Genomic DNA, 25,521 nt, shown 5'->3' with positions numbered 1-25,521 from the left:
TTACGGTTATGTTTAGGTACTCAAAGCACAAAACACAAAGATGTTTTCATATTTGGTATTTTTTCTTGTAAAATTATTTAAACAATTAATCAGTTATCAAAATTGTTGCCAATTAATTTTCTGTCAATCAACTGATACAGTGTCAAAGCTTTAAGGTAAGCATTAAAAATAAAAATAACTTGACAATGACGAAGCGTTAATTAAACCGAGTTCTCCATACAGTTTCCTTGGTAAAAATTATGCAGCAGCATGATAATGTTTTCAGCTTCTCTTTTGTGGTTTTAAGACGCTGCCACTTCTGAGAAATGCAATAGCATTGAACACAGTAATGAGGATGTTAGTGGATATAGGCTCAAATGAGTGAGTCCTGCAAGTCATGTAGAGAAAATAAATAAAATATAAAAACTAAAATAAAATATAACAGTATTTTACACTGAGAGGGTTTTTGTAACTATAGTTGTGTTTTCCATTTTGGTAAAGATGAGATAAAAGAATAGAGATGATCTAAATTTGACTGTTTACTTATGTCTTTATCACAGATTATCATGTAAAGTTTTTAATTTAAAGAAGGCAAACAACAACCATCTGCAATATCTCATTCCCAGCTTCTCAAAGTCATGATGTCATTTGTAGACTCACAAGGTGAAATCAATATCAGCCACACACTGTGCCACACACTGTGTAACTGATTGTGTTGTAAGGTTTTAAAAGGCTCCAGCTGCAGACGAGAGGCAGCTACAGTATCACACTAAACCAGATGTGTCCAGAAGGAAACTGGTAAACAGCAACAGCAAGGAAGGAAAAGGAGTTCAGGTGGGTAAATGGGCCTGAAAGGAAAACTCTTTAACACAACGAAACTCTGACGTGTCACAACAGGAAAAGCACAGGTGTAACTAATAATATCAATGAGGTGTTCCACTTAGGCATACTGATGAGCCAGCATGGACGCTTAGAGACCAGGAACTGGAACAAAGTTATTACCAGCACTGACAGTGTGGCTGCTATTGTTTTCACCTTGTGAGCCTGTCATCATGGTAAAATATGGTCCAGGAGACACCTACTGTAGCAGGGACCAGCACAGAGGTGGTTTTGAGTACTTTTCCAGGTGTTTATATGTTTGTGGACAGATGTCAACATGATAGCATCACAGCAAGACACAAAACTTTACAAGTGTACAGTTGACATCAAGATGAAGGTGAAGGCAGAGTTCAAAGATAGTTGTCGTCCAACCCACAAATACTGAGTAGTACTACATCATCCTGAGTACTCTGGGCTCATGGTTCAGGATGTCAACATGCTGATCCGGCTGGTGTGATCCCTTTTCAAGATGGTCTCCAGTTAAAATATATTATTTCTGCCTGTTTGATGAGTAAAAATATCAACAGCGAGAAATGTCTATGAGCAGTTTGACTGAGGTTAAAACACTGTGTTTATTGTAGGTAAACTAATCAGTAATGTGCCACTGCTGTTGGTGCAAGGCAACGGTGGAGGAGGGAACGAGCCACAGGTGTGCAGGGCAGGGAGACGCACAGGTGAGCCACGTGAAATCTTGGATCTCACTTACTAATCCACAGAACTTAATGCACAGGCCGGAGGAAACAGGTTCGGTCTTGGCTTCACCAGTTTTCTATCTGTGGGTGCAGGTGGGGTTATCACTTAACTGCGATTGTGCAACAGCTCTCACTGTGCAATACCAACAGAGAAGTGACAGTGCAGAATGTACAAGAGGAAAAGAACAGCTGGTACTGCTGATTGGGAGATGATTAAATGTTTACAGTTAATTTTATCTGAAATCACATCTTCTATGTGTAAATCAAGCAGATTAAAACGCAACACTCAAGCACCAGCCAAGTACTGTGGTGAAATACAACTACGAAGTACGTGCAGCTGAGTTTTTCATTTTGTGCTGCAACTCCACTAAATTTCATCAGTATTTAATCAACTGGAGTCAATTGGCAGGTGTAGGTTTTAAGAGTTTCCATCAAACTTTAAAAATATCTCACAAAGTATAAAGAGTCTAAAATCATCTTCACCTAAACCAACTACAGAATTAAAAACCGCTCACACATTAATGCATCAATAAAACAGTACTATAATTTACTGCTGTATGTATATATAAGGAAGATGTTTTCTTACAAAAGCCCAACATCCTGTTTGGGTACGAGCTGTCGGAGAGTCCACTTATCTCGCTCTGGTGGTAGCGCTTCATTAGCTGAAAGGAATGAGAAACGTGAAAAATGTAAGATGACACTGGTCCGAACAACTTGTGCAAACAAAGGTGTGCAAGGAGTTGAAAGAACAAAGAAACAAAAAACAAACATGCAGACGGCAGAAAGCACATTCCTCACTCCTCCATATCGATCTTGAAGAGTCTTGGCACAGATCAAGGAGAGGATAAGAAGGGTTATTTTTATTTTTCATGCCATCACTGAGCTCCTGTCACAAAGAGCGTCTCACAATATCCAGACCACGGTGAGTCATCGAAGCCATTGTCCTTCAGTTGCAGGTCATGGTACAGTAACCATTATCAAGACAGAAATTATGAGCTGCAGGGTAAGGAGAGGAAGGAGTCTGTTTTTTTTATCTTGTGCCAAAAAAAAAGATTCAAAAAACAAAACAGAAAATCATTATTTCTGTGTTTAGCTTATCTGTTATCTTCATTGAATCATATGTTATCATATATCCATAGTCAAAATGTTAAGCCACTGTAATTCACTCATTACTTCATAAAGGTTGAAGACAAGATCATACACTATTTAATGCATCATTAAGGGAGCTTCTAGTAAGTTTTTGCTATTGCTACATAGCTAACATTAGCATTAACAGCTGTTTACTTACCAGTCTAGAAAAAACATGAGGTCAGCATCAAACTTCACTCCTTTACTCACCAACAGCTGTCTCCAGTGGTGGAAAGCAATGACAATGTTAACGCTGGTGTCTATCATGTCTTATCTTCTACTGAGGTAAGCACGGTAACCAGCCAGCCGCGGCCGTGGTCACTTTCCGATCGCGACTCAACGCAGCCTCCAATCCGCCCTGGAGATGTATCGCTGCTCAGAGGGTGTATTATAAACATATGATTAGCTTAGTTTACCAAAACATGTAAGAGCCACCTGGAATTTGTTCAATGTTACGAAAGTGTGCAAAACTGGCAACATTACAATGAAGACAACACTTTTGAGATGTTAAAAACTGTATCCAATTAACTTTAGAAGTACAAACAAAAAAACTGGAACCATACAGTTGTCATGAAGGGGTAAATTATCTACAGAGACCAAACCTGTTTTTTTGTACTGGGCTGTAAACACGTTTATTTCTGCTGTAAAGATGGATAATTTAACATGGGAGTGCAGTTTTTGACACTTCTGTGTTGGCTTCATTTTTCAGCCTCGGATGTTGCCACTTGGTCACAATCACCTTTTTTTGCTGCACAACTTGGCGTTATTTTCACTGAGCCCTCTGCTTTGACAGCCACACTGCACTGACTGACCAGACCCATTCAAATGAATGAGAAGGTTGCGTTTTTTCATGTTAAAGAGTTAAAGATTTGGTTCTGGGCAGGTTGCAGGTGACGTTTCAGGCCAGAAAAACAAAACAATGCATTATATTCAGTGTACTTGTGCAGTTCTTTTCATTTCAAGGAAGTTGATTAATTGTTCCCATGATTCAAGGAAACTACTTGACTCACCCTGACTGAGAAACACAAAAAAGAAATGTTGTTGACAATTTTTAGAAATGTAGGTTGCACGTAGAAACTGTGGCCGTTTGACCTACTCTGTGTGTGTGTGTGTGTGTGTGGGTGTGTGCGCATGCGTGTATGATTCTCCCACTGTAACCAGTCCTGCCGCATTGACCTGGCGAACAGGTGAATGCTGCAGGACTGGTGAGTGGGCGTGGTGTGACTTTCCTCTCTGTGAGAAAAGGAAAATTACAGCCCTCACACAAACCTTTATATTTCACAGCCTGAGACGCAGACACACTTCACGAGCGCGAGTGTGAGTGATTAACGTAAGACAAAATCTAAGTAACATTTCTGTACATCACTGGAACTTTTTGGATATACTTTTACACCAGACCCTGAAATAAGACGACAACCACATCAATCCTCTCACCTGCACTAAGGTATCAGCTTTTACTCTTATTTCATGTTTAGTGCTCATCAAGATGCAACAAACAATTACTTTAATACCTTATTTTGTCCGAAACCCAAAGACAGTCAATTTACGCTTATATAAAATTCCACTGGCTGGAACCAGAGGCTCTCTGCTGTTTGTGCTTAAGAAATTGCAACATTTTCAATCATTTGTCTCTTGATTAGAGAAAAAGACAAAAAAAATAAAGATTTAAAAAAGAAACCAGTTTGAGTTCAATTCTTGCTTCTTAATTGACAAACTCAGACAAAGTTAAAAAGATGACATGACATGAAAATGGCCATTAACTAACCTCTTGGTTAGTTAATCATATCTGAAGACTGATTACAGATTAATTCCAGGTATTAATGAATATGTAGTTATTACAGAGGAGCATTTAAACTTTTATTTAAGGGGAACTCCCCTTTTATGGGACCAGAATCAGCTGCACAAACTTCATATGTTCCCTCTGATTGAAACTAAAGACTACAAGTTTGAAAATGAAAAAAAAAACCACCTGGGGATGTGGAGTTAGAAAGAAGTGAGCTAACGAGACCTTTGTCGCCGGCCCTTCAGCTCTGCTTGAAGGCAGCAGCTTCAGGCTACATTATTTGTTACCAGCATATCACACGACTCTCTAACCCACATCTTTGGTCAAGTTGCATTTTGGGTAATGTGCGCACCAGGTTTTGACAAGGAAGAAGAATCTGTGCAACCAAAAAGACTGATCTGTCCATCATGAGACAGTGGAGTGTGATTCTAAATTAGTGGAGTCGTTACTGTAAACGAGCCACTTACACTTGCTAACACTAGTACATACATACATATGACTTGTCACTAATTCAGCTTTTATGTGTCAGTGCAATCAGATGTCTTCAATGTTTTATGAGTACAGGGTTTATTTTAGGTACTGTTGTCATTTAAATGTCTGACAAATATCTTGTCTCTTTTATTTATTTTTCCAGTAGAGTATAAATCTTTTAATTAATGATTATTTGGCTTTGGAATTTAACATGTTTGTCTCGATTTTTCCCACATCCTCAAAATAAATGTCTGTACTGTATATGCTGGCTTTATAACAGGCATGTAAGCTATCCTGGGCAGTCCTCACATCTCACCCAGAGCATGCTGGGATAGTCAGCCCCCTAAAAAACTGGAACAGTTCTACTGGTATTAAAAGCTATTTAAAAATAGATTTGACTCTAGAATCAACTCAAATGTCACCTGTACAAACATGTGTTTATATGTGCCGTACGTGATAATGCAGAGCAGAATCCGGCCCCACTTCATTCCAACCTAATCTGATCTGTGGCGGCAGGGGAGATATGTGTGTGTTATATAATGTGTCTGTTTATCACTCAAAACTTCAGCTCTTTGTAACTTCCTTCACTCTATTTTCCCCCCTTTCACTGCCTTGCCTTTGTGGTCATGGCACACTTCCATGTAAAACAAACAAATATATAAGTTTGTGCCCATTACACTCTCTTTCAGATCTGGCCTAAAGGCATTTGGTCCAAAAGTGTAACTAGAACAAAGGTTACTGGGTCACCAAACGAATGAGCATTCATCCCTCTGGGAACCACGAGTGTGTACAGATAAATTAAAGGAAATCTGGCAGTTTGAATTCATGATATAAAATCATGGTAACGATGCGTATTGGTTAATGTTAAAATACACTGTTCAGTCCATGGGTTGCTTTGGCCTTGGCTGCACTACGTCAGGTGAGTTTTGATCTGTACTGGACTCACTCCTCACACAAATTGGATCATGCAGGATCCTCGTATCACTGCAGAAGCTGGTAACACACAATCTGTTCAGACTTGTTTTCTACAAAAAAGGTCCTACTACAGGCCTTATGTTCACTTTTCCATCCATGAAAAAATAGGCCAGATAAACACCTTAGATTTTCTCAAATATAGATTGTGACTGTGCCTCCGTAACTTTAGTTCAGTATCTCTTAAATGCATTCTGAGCTCTTGGTTGTAAAACTTAAAGAGTTACCAGGGTTATGACTGTAATCAAAAGGGTTGAAGAAAGATGACCTTTTTATTTTGGGCCCATTTTACCTTTGGCCTTATGTCCAGAAATGGAAAAAAGTTTAATCTGTTGTCCGGAGACCATCTAAACGGATTTCATGATAATCTGGTTTGTAGCTGCTGAGGTATTTTTCTGTCTATGAATGGGTTTGTGATCTATGTCTCCATCCTCATAGTTGGACAGTAGTAGCAATTTTGCCCATGCCTGTGGACAGTGTTATGCATCAAGAACAGATGAAGACATCTCTGTCATTCTCTCCCACAGGATGTCTTTGTACGGCAGTTTTCTGTCCGATGAGCAGTTCCAGTGCTCCATCTGCCTCGATGTGTTCACCAACCCTTCAACCACGCCGTGCGGCCACAGCTTCTGCGTGGCCTGCATCAGCAGATACTGGGATGGATGTAAGGTGTGTGTGAGTGAGTGTGTACCAGTAAATGTCAGGTTAAAGTCTACAGTTTTCTTCCATCATTTCTTTTGTCCTTTTCCTTTATTTTTCTTTTGTCTTGTTGTATTCATCTTCTTTCCTTCACTTTGTGTACGTCCTTCCTTTCGTCCTTGCCCATCCTTCCTTTCTTTCTTTCTTTCTCTGTGATGCCCATGTGACGTAATGCTGAGGCACAAACTGGGGCTAATACCAAAAGTAGCATTATAATAATGCAGATTATGTGTTTGTGCTTAAAAATCAAGAATCCATCCATTCATCCTCAAATTCTATTCTTTTCCACTTTCTCTCAGGTTTGCCAGTGTCCTCTGTGCAAGAAAACCTTCCAGAAGAAGCCGGACCTCCACATCAACAGGACGCTGCGAGAGATCACCGAGCAGTTCAGATCCATGAGGGGAGGGGCAGTCGTAGGGAGGGAGAAGAGAGGGGGGAGAGGAGGAGATGGAGCATTACCAGATGATTTATTTGATGAACTGAAGAAGAGGTTGCCTCCAACTCCGCCAAAGCCACCAATGACAATGACCAATGAGGCTCAATACCAAGGTAAGACAGAGACTCATGCTGTGATTTAGGTTCAGAGTTAGATCAATATATGAACAATATCAACCCTTCTGTAAATGTCATTCACCAACCAGACAGTGATAATAATTACAATAATAATACTAACCTATTTACAGAGCTATTTTCAATACCTAAGATTCACACAAGGAAGGGTTAGGGTTTAAGTTTTGGGGTTACATCAAAATCTAAAATTTATAAAGTCATTAGAAAAAAGATTTTAAAAAAAAGTGAAATAACGTTAGATTAAATCTAAATACTGAGGTCAGAATATATTATTATATTGTTTCGGGATATTACCAAATATATCATTATAAATGGAAGTATCCTTTAAGATTTAATATAGGTATTTGGCAAGTCACAAATATGTTGATACTGAATGATTCAGCATAATATTCACAGATTACTTCCAGAGTATCTGATTTTACAGTACATAATCCACTTATTGTGACTACAGCATCATTACACTTATGGTTCTGTTTACACTCCCAGCACTTGGTTAAAGTTAGAAGATTTGAGTCCAGTTTAATACAGATAAAGTTCAGTGATGACACCGGTTTCTGGACTAACAGCTTTGAATGCTCACGCACTCCAACCACCTCCTGGTGATCGCCTGCCCTCAATAAGTGTAATATTTCATTTACTCTATGCGTGTGGATGACAGATCTAGCTGTAGGAACACTTACAAAGGCGTCAGCCAAATGAATGTATGTAATGTAATTAAAGTTGCACACAAACGATACTGGCAGCCTGAGTCTACAGGTGCTGGCACTTCAAAAATCTATAGTCATCCATCAAACACATGGCCTGGATGTCGTGGATGGTGCTCCAGGTGAACTCTCAGAAGACTGAACGTGTTGGATCAGTAGAGCCGTGCTAACAAATGACTTCAACATCCTGTCGGCTCAGTTTAGTTGCACATTCTGCAGATGATGCATGATTGTCCCGTCAGAGCTATGTTGCACAGCAGCAATCTTTAGCAAGACAAAGAGTCTTCAGACATGCAGGTCTGTGAATGTAAATGCTGACGTCAGCGTGTTAGCATGCTCATGTTTAGTTCACCGTCTTAGTTTAAGATGTTATGCTAACATTTTCTAATTTGCATAATAGAATGCAATGAATGTCTTTACGAAAGTTAATGACAATTCATCCAGCAGATATTTTTTATTTGTGTTGGACTGAACAGTGACTGACCGATCAGCACTGCAATCTAGAGCCTAAAAATAAATGTTGTTAGAGTTTTAAAGAGTCGTAAAATAAGAATATTCAGTGTTATTTAACCTGACTGAACTTATGTCGAACAATTCCCTGCATGAAGTAACAGTGATATTTGGTTGATGTCGGTTCATCAGGTGACCAGAGCTGGTCAGGAAAACATCTAATGCCAACGTCTATTTGATGTGGAATACTGATGCCAGCTGACATTGGTATTGTGTCAATTTTAAGATGTGTTGTTAAGTAACAGAAATCCAACATTTAAAATATTGACATTGTAGTCTTGAGCAAAACCCAACCTCTGCTAAACGTCACAATCTCAGTTGGCTGGTGTTGGATTTTAATCTGATGCTAGTTTCCAACCGAAATTTGACGTCTGTGCGATGTTAGCGTTGTTAGAGTCCATCGTCTTCCTGAAGTAAAACTGATTTCTGACCTTCAGAAAACAAATTTAATAAACTGAAGATATTGAAGTGATAGTTTTGGGTTATTTTAAGTGGGGTTGTGTCAGGTGTGTTACCTGCAGTAGATTCAGATCAGCGACCTCCTGGTTTTGTGAAGCGGCGGGAGCAACCGCACAGAAGCTGAGTGATGTGCTGCCTTGGACGGGGCCATCCGCAAAAACGTGTCTTAGCCAATTAAAAACATGCCCAACGAAAAAAAAAAAAGTGAATATCGGTCAAAGTGTACGACATATTTTGAATTTTTTCTCCGCTTTATCTCGCCGTCAACCATTTTCCTCCATGGACTATAGTGAACTGTTGAACTAGCATATTACTACGCACAACTGCATCTACCGCGCACACTGTATTACTCCGCAGATCAGTTGGTGGTGCATTAGAGCGCAGGAATACTCCAGTTTAACGGTTGAAAAAAATCTAGTTCCAAAGGAAAGGGCTTTTTGAAGGCGAGATAAAGCTGTGAAAATAATCTAACTATATCGCACACTTAAGATGATATTAGCTTTTTTTCTGTGGGCATGCTTTTTAAGTGGCTAAAACACGTTTCTTTGCGATTACTTCTCTAAATTCAAATCCACTGAGTACGTCGGGTTACAGGTTTTCCGATTTTTCTTTCAATCCCTGTGTCCTCTACTTTGGAAGCTAACTTCATCCCAACGTTTTTTTTCCCCACCAGTTACAACCTCACTGGCTTCTTCAGTACCAAACAACAGTCCCATCGCAGCCCTGAACCATTCCTCCGGATCTCACCTGCCTCCTCCGTCATTCTCCCGCTCCAGCGGCCGGAGAAGGTTCACCGTGAGCGGGGCTGCTAGTAGCCAGAGCCTCCCTCTCTGTGAGATCCACCACAGGGGAATTATGGTACTATACTAATACTTTTACTAATACTTTTACCTGCATAAACTAACATCTGTCATTTCAGTTTCCTGCAGTTCTTTGTGCTTGAAATCCAACAAGCATGTTGATAATTTATTGAGGTATAAGTGAGAATACAGTTTGACTTTGTGTTCCTCTTTTTAAGGCAGATAAAGGTTTGACAACGAAACACTTTCTCTTGTTGATGTCAGATTTACTGCAGGACTGACCGAGTGTGTATCTGTCCTGATTGCGAGACTGAGTACCATCCGGATCATGACACAGTGCCTATCGAAGATGAATGGATGCAAACCAAGGTAAGAAAAGAAAAAGCAGACAACAACGGATAGGTGCTTGGAATGAATCACTCAGTTTACTCAGAAAACAAAGAGGAAGAGCAAAAAAGAAAAGGCACACTGTTAATAAGCGGGCGATTGTTGACATGCGATAGAAACAAGTTCCTCATGTTCGGAAACCTGAGTCAGATAGGTCAATTTAATGACACAGCACAATCTGGAAGGATGTTTATGCCATTACTGTACATTTGTGCCTCAACCCTGGGTGTGCAACAGGACACTTTGAGGAAACACACACACACACACACACAGTAAGTTATGTTTTGGAGGAAGTTGGAGAGGAAAATTCTTAATTGCCGTTTTTTGTTCTAAAGATTTATTGGTTTCAAGAAATGCAGGGAAGCACTGGTTAAGGGCTCAGAATTAAGGCATAAATATAAATCCATATATATATATATATATATATATATATATAATAACAGAGGAAGCAGAGAATGAAAAAAGAGGAGTGGACAGAAAATGACTTTCACTATGGACACAAGATTTTAACATTGTATTGGATGGAAAACAGCAGAAGTGTGAGTTATAGGATGTTTTGTTAACGCTGCTGCCACTGTTTTGTGTGTGTGTGTGTGTGTGTGTGTGTGTGTGTGTGTGTGTGTATAGTCACAGCTCGGTGTGTTGGAGCAGGAAATCCAGGAGATGATCAGACAGAGAATCAGGAAGATCGAAGAGATCAGAATGTCAGTGGCTGAACTGGAGGTAAGTCAAACACCCACACACCCACACACACAAACACACACACACACACACACACACACACACACACACACACACACACACACACACATTCTCTTAAATACCACAGCCATGTGGGATAAACCTGTAAATCCACCTGTCATCCATTTATCAGCTTTTTTTTATCACAAACACAGACACACATTAGGTTTTATTTTTCTTTCTGGGCTTATCAACATTTTTAAGGTGGTATTTATCCTTGAGTCTTGGTGCTCCAACAGAGTTCACATCTTGGAAAGTTTTACTGGAATTTTCTAGTTTAATCCCTCATTTTAATAGACTTGACCAGATTTTCAAGATTTTACCCACATTTCCAAGTCTATTTTCTGTCTTGAATTTGGAGGGTATTTAGTCCATAAGTTGTTTTTCAATTGAATTTTTCAATTTATTTTCAAATTCTTAGGGGTTTGACATAGTATTAAGGGTTTCTACCTAATTCCCAAATATGGGGGATTTATTAATAATTCTTGGGGTTTTACCCAGATGCTGAGGTGTGCGTCTGTTGGCTTTATCCAAACTTTTGGGGCTCCATCCAAATTTTTGTTGGTTTCATCTGAATTTTTGGTTTATTTCTAAAAAAAATTAGGGGTTTGACCAATTATTCAGAGTTTTAGACAGATTAGACAGTTTGATCCCCTGATTTGGGTTATTTATTCCATTTTGGGGTTTTACCAGGTTGTATTCTTATACATTTTCATTTGGGTTTCTTCTTGAATTTTTAGGGCTTGAACAATATTTTATGCAAGGTTTTCCAAAAACTTTTGAGGGTTTCAAGTGTTTTACTTAAAATGTTGAGGTTGTGCTCAAGTCCACTCATATTATTCCCTGATTTTCAAGAATTTGACCAAATTTCCAGGGTTTTAGCCAGATTTGCATTAATTTATACCTGAATTTTGGCACTGTGCATTTCTGACATTGTAAATCTTGTCCAGAATCAGTTACTTATGCATATTTCCATCTGTTTTGGAGTTACACCTTATAAAGGAATCTCAGTGCAGCTAATAAAAAAGATATTAAGTCTCACACTTTTACTTTCCCCAGATGGCGGTGGAGCGAGAGACAGCAGGCAGTGTTGGCCTGTTTTTCGCACTGGTGTCTGCCATCGAGCGCTCCCAGGCAGAGCTGATAGAGGTGATGGAGATGAGCCGAAGGGCGGCCGAGCACCAGGCCGACGCCATGATACGACAGCTGGAGCTGGAGGTCGAAGAACTGCGGAGGAGAGAAAGCACCCTCGCCGAGCTCGCCCAGTCGGACGACCACAGTCACTGTGTCAAGGTTGGTGAGAATCTAAGGTTCAGACATGTACAAACCATTGTGGGACATCTAACTTCTGGGTCATTTAATACCCTTTTATTTATTTCCACCTACTTTCCAGACTTTCCCCGTCCTGTCCAGTCCTCCACCTGCCAAAGACTGGTCTGGAGTGTCTGTGAACTCGGACCTGGGAACAGGGACCATTTACAGGTCTCTGGTAGCTCTGATGGAGAGGTTCCAGGAACAGCTGAAGAATATTGCAGAAACAGGTCAGTGACTTGAAAACATGGGGCTGGTTCCCAAAGGTAACAACAAAGAGATTTGACTGAGAATGAGCCTTGGGGATGTAGAAACATGACAACGAGTGGGTCAGTACTGATTGATATCTAAAGCCTAGTTGGAAAAGTTTTTGAGCCTAAACTAAGACTAAGTTGTTTTGACATCAGAAAAAAGGGTCAACTGCTCTAGACCTTGATAACAGCACCGCAATAGATGAAGTATATATCTGGTGCCCTCAAGTGGTAGAATTCATTATCATCTGTTCACTGAGGTTTTGAAATGGTTTCCTGTCTTTTGTTTTCATGGTTATAATTCCCTAATTTGGCAAATTTATTCCATAAATATTGGCATTTTTAGGAGTTTTGCATTTTTTTAGGGGCCCTACCTAAATTTCTTTTTCCATTCACAACTTTTCACAGTTTTATTTGACACATTTTGTCTCGTTCCTATCCAGGTTTTCCTCCCTTGGTACCTGAACCCAGTCCAGTCCGAACACAGTCCAGTGAGTGTCCCCTCCCTCTCCACCTTAAACAGGCTAATCATACATATCTGCCATCCACCTTATATTTGCTGATTATAGCTTAAACTTAAACTTAAGCTTGATCTCATACAGAATTAATTTTACTGTTTTAATGAAACATTTCTGTTTCTCTGCAGGGATGAAGAGGGTGCAGGAGTATGCAGGTATCTTACATTAACTGAACTGAATTCAGTGGAAAATAATACAGTTGAGACATACAGTATAGTCAGCTTGCAGATGTGGTTGAACGGCAAAATTCATCTTTCTTCACAGTGGATGTAACTCTGGACTGCAACACTGCCCATCCAAGACTGATTCTGTCAGAGGACTTGAAGAGTGTGAGACATTTATTAAATTACAGATATTAATTAATCATAATCAATGATTATGTATGCTTGTTTTTAAAGGAATACAGCATGTAAATCACTCAGTCAGATTAAAGCTCTGCATTTACAACCCCACATGAAAATTTCTCTACAATCTTGAATATTTGTTTAAAATTTGATTTTTGGAAGGCAAAGTAGATCTTTTTCAGGTTTGCATAAATCACATGGGAGACAAAGTTCAACATCTACATTATACTGTATCAAAATGGTTGCCATGTGACAAATGTCTGTGAAGTCCAGTTTTGATAAAGTGTCATTCTGCAGGTGAGGTGTGGAGACCGACACCAGCTGCTTCCAGACAATCCAGCGAGGTTCGACAGAGTCGTCTGTGTCCTGGGGAGGGAGGCGATCTCGTCTGGGAGACACTACTGGGAGGTAAGATGATCCCCCTCAGTATTTATGTATTGATCAACCCAGAAAACAATCCTATCTGCCTGTGAACTTCCTGGAAATACATGAATATACTGCAAAATAATGTCTGGTTGTGCAGTGGTGTAAAGATGATGATTTTAAAACTGTATGTTCTATTCCCTGTGGAGGTGGAGGTGGGCGGGAAGACGGACTGGGATCTGGGGGTGGCCAGGCAATCCATCAACAGGAAGGGGAAGATTGAAGTTACTCCAGTCAATGGATACTGGTTCCTCAGCCTAAGAAACAAGTGAGTTCTGCATCAGTCATCATTTAATTACCCAACATGTGACACGTGCTCAGGAAAGTACCTCTGACACTTAACCTATGAGGAGAAAAAAGATTCAAGGACTCGGATAAACATCTCAAAGTCTAAAAGTCCTAAGAAGCAATAGAAAATATTCAATATTCATCATTTCTTTTCCTTTCATTTAATTTTTTTTATTCTTTTCGTCGTCCGTTCTTTTTCCTGTATTTAACTATCCTCTACTTTCTCTTGTCCTCCTCTTCATTCCTCTCCTCAGGAACAAGTATGCCTTTCGCACCGAACCCTCCACAGACGTCCATCTGAACCTCCAACCCCATAAGATTGGGGTATTTGTGGACTTTGAGAAAGGACAGGTGCAGTATGGGAAAAATAGGTTGATGAGGTTTAATAGTGTGGTCCTGATGCAGTATTTTACCCTCACTGTGTTTTTTCTGTTATACTGAATGACCTCCTTTTTCTCTACAGGTGTCGTTCTACAACGTTGATGCTAAAATCCACATCTACACTTTCAATGACACTTTCACTGAATGCATCTACCCGTTCTTCAGCCCTTGTACTAATAAATCAGGAAAGAACGACGGGCCGCTGATTATCACACCAGTAAACATGACAGAGTGACAGAAAACACCTGAAAATTATGAGCTCTCTTCCTCTCTTTTTTATATACATACTCATGCACTTGGTTTCCTTGTAAAAAGAAAAATAATCCTTTCGACAGATGTCAGCGTCCAACTGTGAATAGTTTATATTATATATAGGTGAAACATTTTGATCTTAAATCTTAAATGATTCCCTGATCATTTAATAAAACAGTGACATGTTGCAATAATCTGGACAACTGTATTTGAGCATTATTTCTGTGGTCATTATTTCAGGACTGAGCTTTAGAGGTACAGTTTGACTTTCGCTGTCTTGCTGATAGTTTGACGAGAAGATTGATACCATACTCTCATATCTGCACCTTAAAATATGAACCTGCAGCCAGTGTCCGATTAGCTTAGTTTAGCATAAGGACTGATAGCAGAAGAGAAAACACCTGGCTCTGTTGAGGCTGTTTATAGGTGAAGCTGTTTCTAGTTTATATGCTAAGATAGGTTAAGCAGCTGCTGACATGAGTGCTATTGATCTTGTCTAACTCATGGCAAGAAGGCAAATACATGTACTGATTAAGAGCTTTAAGTTGTATTCATTATAAATTAAAATACTGTGACAAGAAAATACAACAAGAGAAAATGCTGCTTTTATTTTACAGTGTAATTGTTGGTATGAAAGAAAAGCATTGAAGGTCTTGATTATCTTGAAATGATTACTGTTAATATTATTTTAGAATACTTAACACACATTCAGTATATTTCCCTTCAGCAGGGTGGGTGGCAGCGCTGCAGACAACACGCTAAAAATATTCAGCTTTTGTGTCATGATGAATCAATTCTGTTCCACCCAAAGCTCTCTGCTGCAGTTCCACAGTTTGAACACCAGGGGGAGGGTTTGTAACGTCTGTGGAGAGGAGGGTTCATTGCTGTTCAGTGGGTCCCTCCACCTAAACACACCCAAACTCAAAATACACGATTTGTTTCTTTAAACCAATTAAATTATAGTTTACCCAACAGTTATAAGTCTTCATACACCCTTTATACACAGTGGAGAGTAACATACACTGGGGACTATTTTCAGCTGCAGATTAATACATATTTGGTGCTCTAGCAGGGCAGTATAGCTCAATGATGTGTTTTTAACTGTACACAGGTAACATAGTAGACTCATTACTTTTGGTTTTCGTCTTGTTGACGCGAAAAATATAAAACTTCACCATTACTTTTATAATTGATCATTCAAAACGAGATAGTTGACCAGCAGCCTTAATTTAATTATCTTTTCTTGCTAAAAAACAACTTCAGTTATTCACCCAGTGCTGTAATCCTGTTGACAATACACCTACACTGATGCATGTCTCGAAGCACCTCCAGGGTTAATATATAGGTTACCCATTTATGAAGGAATGTTATATATCCCGTGTTACTGAGCAGTGAGACTTTATGACAGCTTGAGAGAGAAGTTCATATCCTGCAGGTGCAGTTAAAAAAGGGCTCCTGTTTAAATGATGCTTATTAAAAACTACTGTTCTGGGAAATTACTGAGTAGTTTTTAAAAGTGAAATGATGTTATGCAAATATTAAAGGTCCAATGTTGTATAAAGGTAGATGTCCATGTTGTTTGTGATCATAAAGCAGGTCTAGGTTCTATGTTAATACTGTGAAAGTATCAAAGCCTCAGTCCACAGAGAAATGCACACAGCCTGTATTCAGAAACTGAGCCTTAAAAACGATTCTTATCTGAAATCTGCTATATTTTTATTGGGTCACTCAGAAAACAGTGATCAGATCCTCTCCTCTGATTGGCTGACTGACCTGTTGTTGCTAGAGCTCCAGAGAGACGCCTGAGAGAGGAGATGTAAAACTACATTAAGATGATTTTTGATTCTTAAAACCACAAACATATCTTTTTATGGATATCAACACTTAAAGTAAAACACCAGAAGTGTAAAATATGGGACCTTTAACCTACTATTAATAATTATCAATACTTATGAAACAAGATAATAATTCCTTTAACTCATTTTAAGCACCATTGCAATGTTTGTGTATTAATAACAACATGAAATTCTAGAAGCCTGGGATTTACTTTTGTCTCTCACATTTGCTCCACATTGGCACCTGCTCTTCCACTTCTACTACTACTACTAATCCCAGTTGGATCAGGACTGAATTAAATTCCCTTATCATGATGGCTGAATTAACAGAAATTCTACATTTGACTCCTAAACTCCTATGGCAGCGTCTGTCAGGACTGCTGCTCTGATCCTGCTCTCCCTCTGTTCCCAGGTAACATTTGCAAGTAGTCAAATTACCAACAACCAAATGACACAGTGAATGTGACGCTTTTGCAGCCCATGGGCAGTTGCTTCTTTGCCTGCTGGGGCTTTGTCAGGTGTGAAATGGGAGATAATGCTGCACCTATGTAACACCAACAATCAGTGTATGAACACACTATAACACATTATACTGTAGTTGTAAGCAAATATCTCTTCCTCACCGAGTGGCTTTGTAGTTGCTAAAAACCTATCATTCGATAATTTAATAAAGTATGAATAATGATGGTGTACAGCTTTTGTAAAAATATAAAAGGGATTTATTTTTGCTGATGGTAAATTCAGGTGAATTTCATGCTGAAGAAAATTTATTTAGGGAGTTTTCCCTGCTGTTAATCCCACTATCAGGTCGTTTGTGACTCTTAAAACAACAAGAACAGTTTGAAATTTTGGGGAACACACTTATTTGCTTCCTTGCCAAGAGTTAACTGTAGCTGTAGATAGGAGACATTTAGTTACGCTCTTTAAAGATCCGTCTACCAACACCTCTAGAGCTCATTGCGCTCATTACGTGTAATTAGTTTTGTTAAATCCTTACACAAAGATTACGGTAAAAACAACTCCCGGCGTCTTGGTTAAACGGATAAACAAAGCTAATTCTCTCATGGCTCTAATTTTATATTAACGTAAAGACATGAGTGGTACAAAAGAGACAAGACACCATGCTCCAAAATGTCAGATTGTTCCTTTAAGGGATTCAAGTTTGGTGTTTCAGCTGAGACTTTCAGTTGCCTCCACTGGTCAACTTCACTGAAAATTATTCACACAACAAAAATCACTTATGATACTCAGAGAAGACTGAAATAAAAACCACAAGTTCAATGAAAAGTAAACATTCCTATAAAACAATCATCCAGGCATCATATGGGAAGATAAAAAAAAAGAACAATGGAAAAAAGAATGACATATTGCCTTTCCTCACAGATCAACAAATACAGCAGACAGATTACAGGACACCCAGTTATCAGGCCAGTGACTTATCTCTTAACAAGCAGCAAATAGTCTCAAACCCATCAATCTTCCAATTTCTAACTCAATCACAAATCAGTACCACTGAGGTACCTGTCTGGTAATATAAGGCTAGCTCTAGTTAGCCTATCATAAAGACAGGACACAGAAGGAAAGAGCTAGCCTAAAGCGTGCTAATTGATTACAAGATAAATGTTGTTTGTTGGTTGGAACAAAACTGGAAGTTTATAATCATCAAGTTGACAGAGCCTGGTTAGCTTCTTCCCTCCCTGGCTCCAGTTTTTATGCTAAGCTAAGCTAAGCTAACTGCTCTGCTGGTTGTAGTGTCACACTTAGCATACAGACATGATGTGGTATCAATCTATCAATCAAAACCTCAGCAACATATTTCCTAAAATGTGGAACTGTTCCTTTAAGCAGTTTAAATAAGGACCAACATGACAGGGACGGTTTTGCCAAAATATACAGAATGATACGTGACTTTTTTTTGGACAATGACTTTGTAAATATATTTTGGTTTGAAATGCTTCCCCTCATAAATACCAAGGTGTTTTAAAATATTTAAAAGCTGTATCTTTAATGGCACATACACATACATTTAACTGGGACAGTACCAATAGGAATTTAAGTTAAATCAGAATTAAAAAATCAACAAAAAACAAACCTAGATTTTACTGTTATCTAGTGTCTAGTGTTAAGAGCAGCAGCTTCTAGTCTGGTGTTCTGAGTTTTGCTGTTGTGGTGATCCTGTTGATGTGGATTCTCCGACTGCTACAATAAACTAAAGGCAGGTTAACTTCTGATTCTTTTGCAATACCAACAGTGGAAGTTAAATTTCTGCTTTTTCATAAAATTACATAAGAATCTCACATTTTGACTCCTACAAAAACTTACCAACAGGGAAACTTGCATCAAACTTGATTGTTAATTATGACTCTAACTCTAAAATTATGCCTCCTATATATTTTATATTTTTGCTCATGAACATGTGCATTCTTTAATACCTGTATCTTTTATTTGTGCATAAACTGCACTAAAACCTTTCAATGTGGAGTTTATTTAAAATCAGATGAGCTGCCGTTCTGGTTCATCAGAGACTTTGCCTTTTGTTTCAGATTGAGAATGTGCTCGGCAAACTCCCTGATGGCCCCCATTCCCCCGACTTCGTTGCAGGTGTACTTTGCAGCATTGATGGCGTCCTTTGGGGCATCGCCGGGTACTGCGCTCAAACACGCCAGATTCAGACAGTTCACGTCTGGTTTATCGTTACCTGAGAGGAGAAAAGAAGAAGTGGGGGGGGGGGGCAGAGAAATAAATATCACAAGTAGCATAATAATAATAATCACAAAATAAGTAAAAGATAGAGTAGATTAATAAACAGTTTTAGCTTGACATGACTGGACATGGACGTCAATGAAAAAGTAAAAAGTAATGTTGCTTTACCCATGTACGCCACATCCATCCAGTTCAGCTTCCTCTCCTCCAGTTCCGGCTTCAGATCATTCAGTGGCTCCTCTCCCACCTCGATGACTTTGCAGCCCATATTCTTGGAGAGTTTCTCCGCCAGTGACGGGGTGATGGGGTCCTCTCTGGACGTCAGCAACACGACCTGGTGGAGTAAGACCGCAGGTCAGCGTGAGCGACAAGGCATGACGTGAACTGAAATCGTTTTTATGCAGCTGAAAAAGTCCAACCTCCACGTCCTCCTTCTGCAGCATCCGGATGCCCATGGTGTCTCTCGTGTTAATAGACACCATCTCCTCTCCGTGCACAGGCAGAAAGATCCTTCCTTCTGTTAAACATCCGGAAACATTGCAGAACATCAGCCGAACCCCCTGACCGAAGTAACCATACCTGTGGTGAGAAGCACAGAATGGGTGAGAAAAGAAGATGGAAATGGACTGACCGAACTGCTCAACTACCAGTGCATCCCAACACAATGCAAACAGACAAAGGTCAGACCAACAGATAGAACTATGGTAGAGCTAAAAACAAGTTCATGACAGGTAGACAGAAGAATGAATTTTTAAAAAAGAAATGGAAGAAATTATCAACTTGAAAACAGATCTCATCAACACGAAGAGTAATCCACCTGCAAAGGTATATAACTGGCTATTTTTACATGCCTTAATACCTCCCCAACATTTCACTGGGTTTATGGTAAAGAACTAAAATCACTTCTACCTCCAAATTCTCCCATCTTGCAATAAATTCATTTTATTTTCCTTTTCCATCATTAAAAAGGTACAACTGCAATTTCTAAAAATCGCAATGTGTTGCATTCAATGACGGACGCATGAAATAACTTGAATTACTGCCTTGCAGTTGTGTGCCTCTGCCAACTGGTCCAGGGTTAATTAGTGTGTGAAATTCTTGAGTTGTGACAAAGAAAACAAACAAACTAGAATTACTGCTTTGCAGTTGTATGCCTCCGTGACTTTATGTGAATTTCTGTCATAATTGCTGTGTTTTTTGACAGGGATTTCTAAACACCAAGGTACATTTTAACATCATGAAACTTCCCGACCCGGCCTGTTACGATCTCTTTTACTGTTCTACAGTGCGTCTCTCACCTGAGAACCCTCTGCTCTGCCACAGGCCAGTCGATGTCCACGTCTATGTCCACGCTGTACTCCGGCTTCATCTCATAGTAGCCCACCTTACCTCCCTGGAGAGAGAGAGAAGAAATAACAGAAGAGACCAGATGATTAAAAATGTCAAAGCACAGCTCCTGGAGACACATGATAAACCATAACTGATTACCTGCAGAACTCCCTTCTTCATGACGAGGTCTGTAGTGGCGAAATAAAAGGAGCCATTCTCGCACAGCTCTCCGTCCCAGTCTTGACGCCGTGGCCGTTTGGCTGGGTTCAGGTTCAACGGACTGGTTTGACCCGCAGCTAAGAGGAGGCAGGGTGAGGGGTTAAAGGCACATTTTACAACACGCAGCTTCACTGAACATCATTTTACTTCCAAATTGGAAGTAGACACATAATTACAGAGCAACATAAATAAAACAAGAATAAGAGGCCTTGTCCACCTTTTAATTAGGAAACAGCGCTTCAGACGAGCTTTTTAACCCCACATCAGATATAAGCTCCAACCATAACAATGCATATCACATGACCCTTCACCGATATACTGGGCATGCATGTGCTGGTGCTGCTGTTGGTTGCTTCATTGCAGGTAAAACTATGAATGAAGAACGGCAATGGCAAAAAATAAGACCAGAGATTTCTTTGCATGGAAAGATGACAAGGTGGGACTAAGCATAAGGTTGTCATGGTGATGGAAAACACTAGCTGCGTCCCCATTCAGGGGGCTGCATCCTTTGGAGGCTGCATTTGAAGACTACTTGCGTCACAGTGGCGCAACTAGGCTGTCACATTTCGAAGGCTCCTTCAAATACAGCCGAGAAATTCAGCCTTGTCCTGAGCCACGAAGGGTCCAACGAGTGGATCCCAGCCAATCCCAAGCCAATGATGAAAGCAAACAGCACTGACAGAGAGCCCGAGGGTCACACTTTTAAAAATACCAAATACTGCGCTCTCTGGTTGTCAAATGGTTAAGCTCTTTCAAAATGACCTACTTCCTGTCATGCAATTTCCTGTTACTGAACAACCAATACATCTACTGATACCAGATTATTTGCAATAAGCCAATATCGGTTTGTTTTATTGGGCTGGGTGACTCCAGAATCTCACAGATTTTATATTTTGGTTTTTAGACAGATTCAACAAACGAGCTATTAGGTGTTGATCACTGAGCGTCAGAGGTGCTGCCAGCTGCAGCTTCATGGCATTTGCATTATCATTTGCATCATTGTGCATCACTGTTCTCGTCCATCGCTTGGCCGCATGGTGCATAAGTGTGATCCGCCTAGATTTGGCTGCAACATAGAAGTCACTACAACTGAGAAGTGGGAACAAAAAAATGGTCCAGTCTTTGCGTTTTTACACAAACTAAGATTAAAGATAAAAAAAAAAAAAAGATAACAACAGTCGTGCTGCACATCTGTTGACTTACATTCCTCCTTGACCTCCTGCCAGCGGAAGTGGTGTCTCCTGACCACAGAGAAGACCGAATCGAAGCCCTCCTTCAAGATCATGTTCAGGGCCTCCTTCACATGGTACGGCTGTAGACACGGGGACGTAGCCTGAATGTGGCATATCACTTCCACCTCTGTGAAAACAAAGTCAACAAAGGATGTGCTTTGAAATCAAACAGGCTGCTTTATGTCCACAGACACACACACTGGAGTTATGTCCACATCCTGGTAACACAGACAGTTTACACACCTGGGTGGTATCTGGCAAACTCTTGAAGAGTTTCCAGTGATGAAGAAGTGTCTTTGGAGACCTCAGCACTCCTGCGATGCACCTTGGCACCCCAGGATTCTGCCACCTTCGCGATCTCGTCGTGGTCCGTTGACACCCAAACGCTAGGAAAATTAAAGTATCTTTTGTCTGAATAAAGCCTCACACTGTGTTCCTGTTATACTTTTCTTCCATTCACCACATATCCAGCATAACTAAACTGTTTAATTCTTATAGGGAATAATGCCAATAAAACACAATGCTACGGTTAATTTAACCCGTTTTATTATAATGCAACCAGTTAAGTGCTGAGTACCTCAACAATGCCATTAAAAAAAGTGAAGAAGATTTAGACGAGGGAAGGGACTCAAGCCTAGATCATTTTGATGACTGATTATTCTAATCCAATAATTATTTGATGTAAAACAAAAGTCAGAAAATAGCTCATCACAACCTCAGATCATTAAATACATTAAACAACAAGAAAACAGACAAAAGCATCAAATTCTCATAATTTTGCTTTTTCAATTGTTTAGTTATCAAAATATCTGGTCATTAATTTTTTCACACACCAGACTTCAGAGACAAAAAATCAAACTCATAGAAAATAATCCGGATCTACCCCAAAATCTGATGGGTTCGTCTCAGACCCGTGATCGATTCTCTCACCAGGTTCGGCGCAAATCGGCTCAAAACTTTTTTATTTTTTTATTTTTTATTTTTTATTATCTAATATGTAACTATTGCCCAGCTCTTATCGTTTCCTTATCATGTCTTTCATTTTCCTAAAATGAAAACTGCAGGTTGATAAGAGTCATGCACATCAGTGAGATATGAAGAAGTAAGATTACACAGGTTTACAGCAGTTTTGTACCTTATTAGACAGTAACCACATACATTTATTACATTAGGCAGACTTTAAAGGAGCTAACATGATTTAATATAATCTGGATTATTTATCTACCTGGCGAACATGTTGGAGTCCCGAGCAGCCCTCAGCACCCAGCCAATGAGGGGGACCCCGGCCAGCATTTTGATGTTTTTCAGGGGGATCCCTTTACTTCCGCCCCTCGCCAGGATCACAGCGGCGCAGTGTCTGTCGCCGCCCGGCTTGGGGTCCGGCCTGTCCCCGCTCCGCTCCCCGTTATAAACGGGGGGGGGTCTTTTGCTGGAAGCCATGCCTACCGCTTCAGTCTGAAGGCAAACGGTGAGGAAAGAGCAACTGAGACCTGAGCTGCGGGACCTGTTTATGTAGCACCGCAGGCATCGAGCCGGAGCTTCTTCTTCTTCTGGTCCGCATTGCTGGTTGCCTACTTCCGGAAGTGGTTGCCTACTTCCGGACTAAGCTCGTCACCGCCACCTCCTGCTCAGGACATGAAATTGTCACACAATATTTTTTTTGTCACCATTTCCAAGCCCCTGATTTACTTCTGTGTCTAGATAATTTCATCATTCTCAGTTGATTAATTTATTTATTTTTTCTCAGCACACAGAAAACCTGGGGAAGGGTCGTATTTTTCCATCATGGGGGAACTGTAAGGCAGAAACAATTATTTCCATTATCAATATGTCATTTCTTTTATTCATTGATTGATGATTGAACAACATATTAAACATATTCAAATGCCTGTCTGATTTATTTGACAAAAAGGTTTGCTATATATCTTTTGGTATTCTTATATTTATTTATTTATTCATTCAAATTAATAAATTATGAAATAATTAAATAAAAAAAATTACTCTGTTTTCCACACTGTTGGGGGAGAGCATCTATAGCATCTATTCACATAAGTCATTATTTATTTATTTATTTATAGAGTAGGTATAATATGGGATAGTTTCTCATTGTGCACTCGTGCACTCGGATACAAAATTGGATGAGCTCATGCATTTGCTGATGTTTGGATAGTCTTTGGATATTTTAAATAAACTGTGCCTAATGTTGGGTTTTCCACACCCTCTTGTTTAAGGAAAACTGAAACAGACCAAACGTATATGAAGTCACTTTCTGACTAATCTTATTGATTGAACATATGCTTCACATGTATAAAAATGGGTAAATAAAAGGATTTAATTCACCACAGGAAGGAGGATTTCCATCTGGATGTTGTTTTTTTGACCTAAAAGGGAGCGTCCCTGGGTGGGCTCGAACCACCAACCTTTCGGTTAACAGCCGAACGCGCTAACCGATTGCGCCACAGAGACGAGTTGGCCTCACCTGTATGTGACTTCCCTCTTGAAAGCTCCACCCACTTGTATTTGCTATTTATATTATTATTTCTTCCTTCTCAGATTAGTCAGTAACATTGTTTCCACCACTCCTCTAATTTGAGATCTAAAACAAAGGTGACTCACTGGTACAGTATTGGAACACATCTGCTTCCTGATTTAAAATGTGTCTCACTATGAGAGTGTGCTGTTAGATATGACATGACTGATAATGTTCCCTGTTTATTTTTATTGCTGAGTCTATTTAACGCTAACCCTCTCACCACAGAAAGTACATTTCTCATTCAATGATAAGTTGTATATTTAGGTGTAAAACGTCCCTGGGTGGGCTCGAACCACCAACCTTTCGGTTAACAGCCGAACGCGCTAACCGATTGCGCCACAGAGACATGACAAAACAAAGGGGCGTGGCAGCTTCAATCCCCGCCCACCTGCGTCTATTATTTCTACTATTATATTTTTCATTCTAGCAGTCAGACTGATCGATAATAATGTTTCTATCTGTCCTCTAATTTAATTTTTTGAACCAAAAACATGTAATTGTTAAGATTGCTTCCTGAATGTATTTGTTCATCTGTTTATTTTGAAAAATATGAAAAAGGCCTCATCTAGATTGTCAAAGATGTCAGATTGTACTGCAGGATACATCATTAATGAATCCTTTTCTTCAAGGGTTCCCTCTCAACACAGAGAGTGGGTCTTCTATCTAGATTGTGTATGTCCTTGTTTGTCTAAGTGTAAAACGTCCCTGGGTGGGCTCCAACCACCAACCTTTCGGTTAACAGCCGAACGCGCTAACCGATTGCGCCACAGAGACATGTCTGTTCAGAGGGGGTGTGGCCTCTTCAATCCCCACCCACCTGCATCTGTTATTTATGTTTTTATTTATTATTTAGATTATATGACTATAACAATAGTTCCTCAGTTATTGTTCATCTGTTTATTTTGGAAAACATGGAAAGTGTCTAGATTGTCAGAGGTATGGGATGCACTGGTGGGTATGTCACTATTGATAATGTTCCATATTTACTCTTAGTTTCTTTAAGGCTTCCCCTCTCGTCACAGAAAGTAGGTCTTCCATCTAGATTGTGTATGTCCTTGTTTGTCTAAGTGTAAAACGTCCCTGGGTGGGCTTGAACCACCAACCTTTCGGTTAACAGCCGAACGCGCT

The 25,521-nt window shown here is 39.8% G+C and overlaps 2 protein-coding genes, 1 long non-coding RNA gene and 4 other non-coding genes across 9 annotated transcripts in view; 1 reads left to right on the top strand and 6 right to left on the bottom strand.

The window, feature by feature from the left end:
* Positions 1–1,220: 1,220 nt before the first annotated feature.
* Positions 1,221–2,466, bottom strand: LOC139606841 (uncharacterized). The gene is made up of 3 exons (XR_011684700.1): positions 2,349–2,466; positions 2,137–2,212; positions 1,221–1,358 (listed from the first exon to the last, which is right to left on the bottom strand). It is a non-coding gene; the product is annotated as an uncharacterized lncRNA (long non-coding RNA).
* LOC139606838 (E3 ubiquitin-protein ligase TRIM39) lies at positions 1,454–15,125 on the top strand. 3 transcript variants are annotated; one of them, XM_071459218.1, is made up of 15 exons: positions 1,454–1,532; positions 6,432–6,573; positions 6,903–7,152; positions 9,520–9,704; positions 9,911–10,015; positions 10,661–10,756; positions 11,834–12,067; positions 12,168–12,315; positions 12,780–12,827; positions 12,983–13,009; positions 13,119–13,183; positions 13,496–13,606; positions 13,771–13,889; positions 14,164–14,260; positions 14,373–14,672. In XM_071459218.1, the coding sequence occupies exons 2-15, from the start codon at positions 6,433–6,435 to the stop codon at positions 14,523–14,525; spliced, it is 1,779 nt and encodes a 592-aa protein (XP_071315319.1). In that variant the 5' UTR covers positions 1,454–1,532; position 6,432; the 3' UTR covers positions 14,526–14,672. The 3 variants fall into 3 exon arrangements, with proteins under 3 accessions (XP_071315319.1, XP_071315317.1, XP_071315318.1); XM_071459216.1 differs by lacking the exon at positions 1,454–1,532 and adding an exon at positions 2,339–2,472; XM_071459217.1 differs by lacking the exon at positions 1,454–1,532 and adding an exon at positions 3,952–4,122 and having other exon boundaries at positions 14,373–15,125.
* Positions 15,126–17,502: 2,377 nt separating this feature from the next.
* Positions 17,503–23,430, bottom strand: cmasa (cytidine monophosphate N-acetylneuraminic acid synthetase a). The gene is made up of 8 exons (XM_071459219.1): positions 23,086–23,430; positions 22,104–22,246; positions 21,832–21,987; positions 20,569–20,705; positions 20,379–20,473; positions 19,500–19,659; positions 19,249–19,414; positions 17,503–19,075 (listed from the first exon to the last, which is right to left on the bottom strand). The coding sequence occupies exons 1-8, from the start codon at positions 23,298–23,300 to the stop codon at positions 18,861–18,863; spliced, it is 1,287 nt and encodes a 428-aa protein (XP_071315320.1). The 5' UTR covers positions 23,301–23,430; the 3' UTR covers positions 17,503–18,860.
* Positions 23,431–24,252: 822 nt separating this feature from the next.
* Positions 24,253–24,326, bottom strand: trnan-guu (transfer RNA asparagine (anticodon GUU)). Its single transcript has one exon. It is a non-coding gene; the product is annotated as a tRNA-Asn (tRNA).
* Positions 24,327–24,665: 339 nt separating this feature from the next.
* On the bottom strand, positions 24,666–24,739 carry trnan-guu (transfer RNA asparagine (anticodon GUU)). The gene has a single exon. It is a non-coding gene; the product is annotated as a tRNA-Asn (tRNA).
* A 354-nt stretch (positions 24,740–25,093) lies between these two features.
* trnan-guu (transfer RNA asparagine (anticodon GUU)) lies at positions 25,094–25,167 on the bottom strand. Its single transcript has one exon. It is a non-coding gene; the product is annotated as a tRNA-Asn (tRNA).
* A 301-nt stretch (positions 25,168–25,468) lies between these two features.
* trnan-guu (transfer RNA asparagine (anticodon GUU)) overlaps positions 25,469–25,521 on the bottom strand; it is a 74-nt gene continuing 21 nt past the window's right edge. The window contains exon 1 of the tRNA in view: positions 25,469–25,521. This exon is cut by the window's right edge and continues 21 nt beyond it. This is a non-coding gene — a tRNA (tRNA-Asn).

This window comes from Trachinotus anak, unplaced genomic scaffold, assembly GCF_046630095.1.
Source record: "Trachinotus anak isolate AG129_WGS33_773 ecotype Australia unplaced genomic scaffold, CSIRO_AGI_Tana_v1 ptg000023l, whole genome shotgun sequence".
Classification (NCBI taxonomy): Eukaryota; Metazoa; Chordata; class Actinopteri; order Carangiformes; family Carangidae; genus Trachinotus; species Trachinotus anak.
Note: the sequence above shows the minus strand (reverse complement) of the source record. Positions and strands in the feature narration are given on the sequence as shown.

Coding starts and splice junctions, on each gene's coding strand:
- LOC139606838 (XM_071459216.1), top strand. CDS start 2,420: ATGCCATCACTGAGCTCCTGTCACAAAGAGCGTCTCACAATATCCAGA. Junction 12,316..12,779: donor GAAGAATATTGCAGAAACAG/GTCAGTGACTTG, acceptor GTTCCTATCCAG/GTTTTCCTCCCTTGGTACCT. Junction 13,010..13,118: donor GAGGGTGCAGGAGTATGCAG/GTATCTTACATT, acceptor CTTTCTTCACAG/TGGATGTAACTCTGGACTGC.
- cmasa (XM_071459219.1), bottom strand. CDS start 23,300: ATGGCTTCCAGCAAAAGACCCCCCCCCGTTTATAACGGGGAGCGGAGC. Junction 20,474..20,568: donor TGAAGAAGGGAGTTCTGCAG/GTAATCAGTTAT, acceptor CTCTCTCTCCAG/GGAGGTAAGGTGGGCTACTA. Junction 19,076..19,248: donor GATGGATGTGGCGTACATGG/GTAAAGCAACAT, acceptor TTCTCCTCTCAG/GTAACGATAAACCAGACGTG.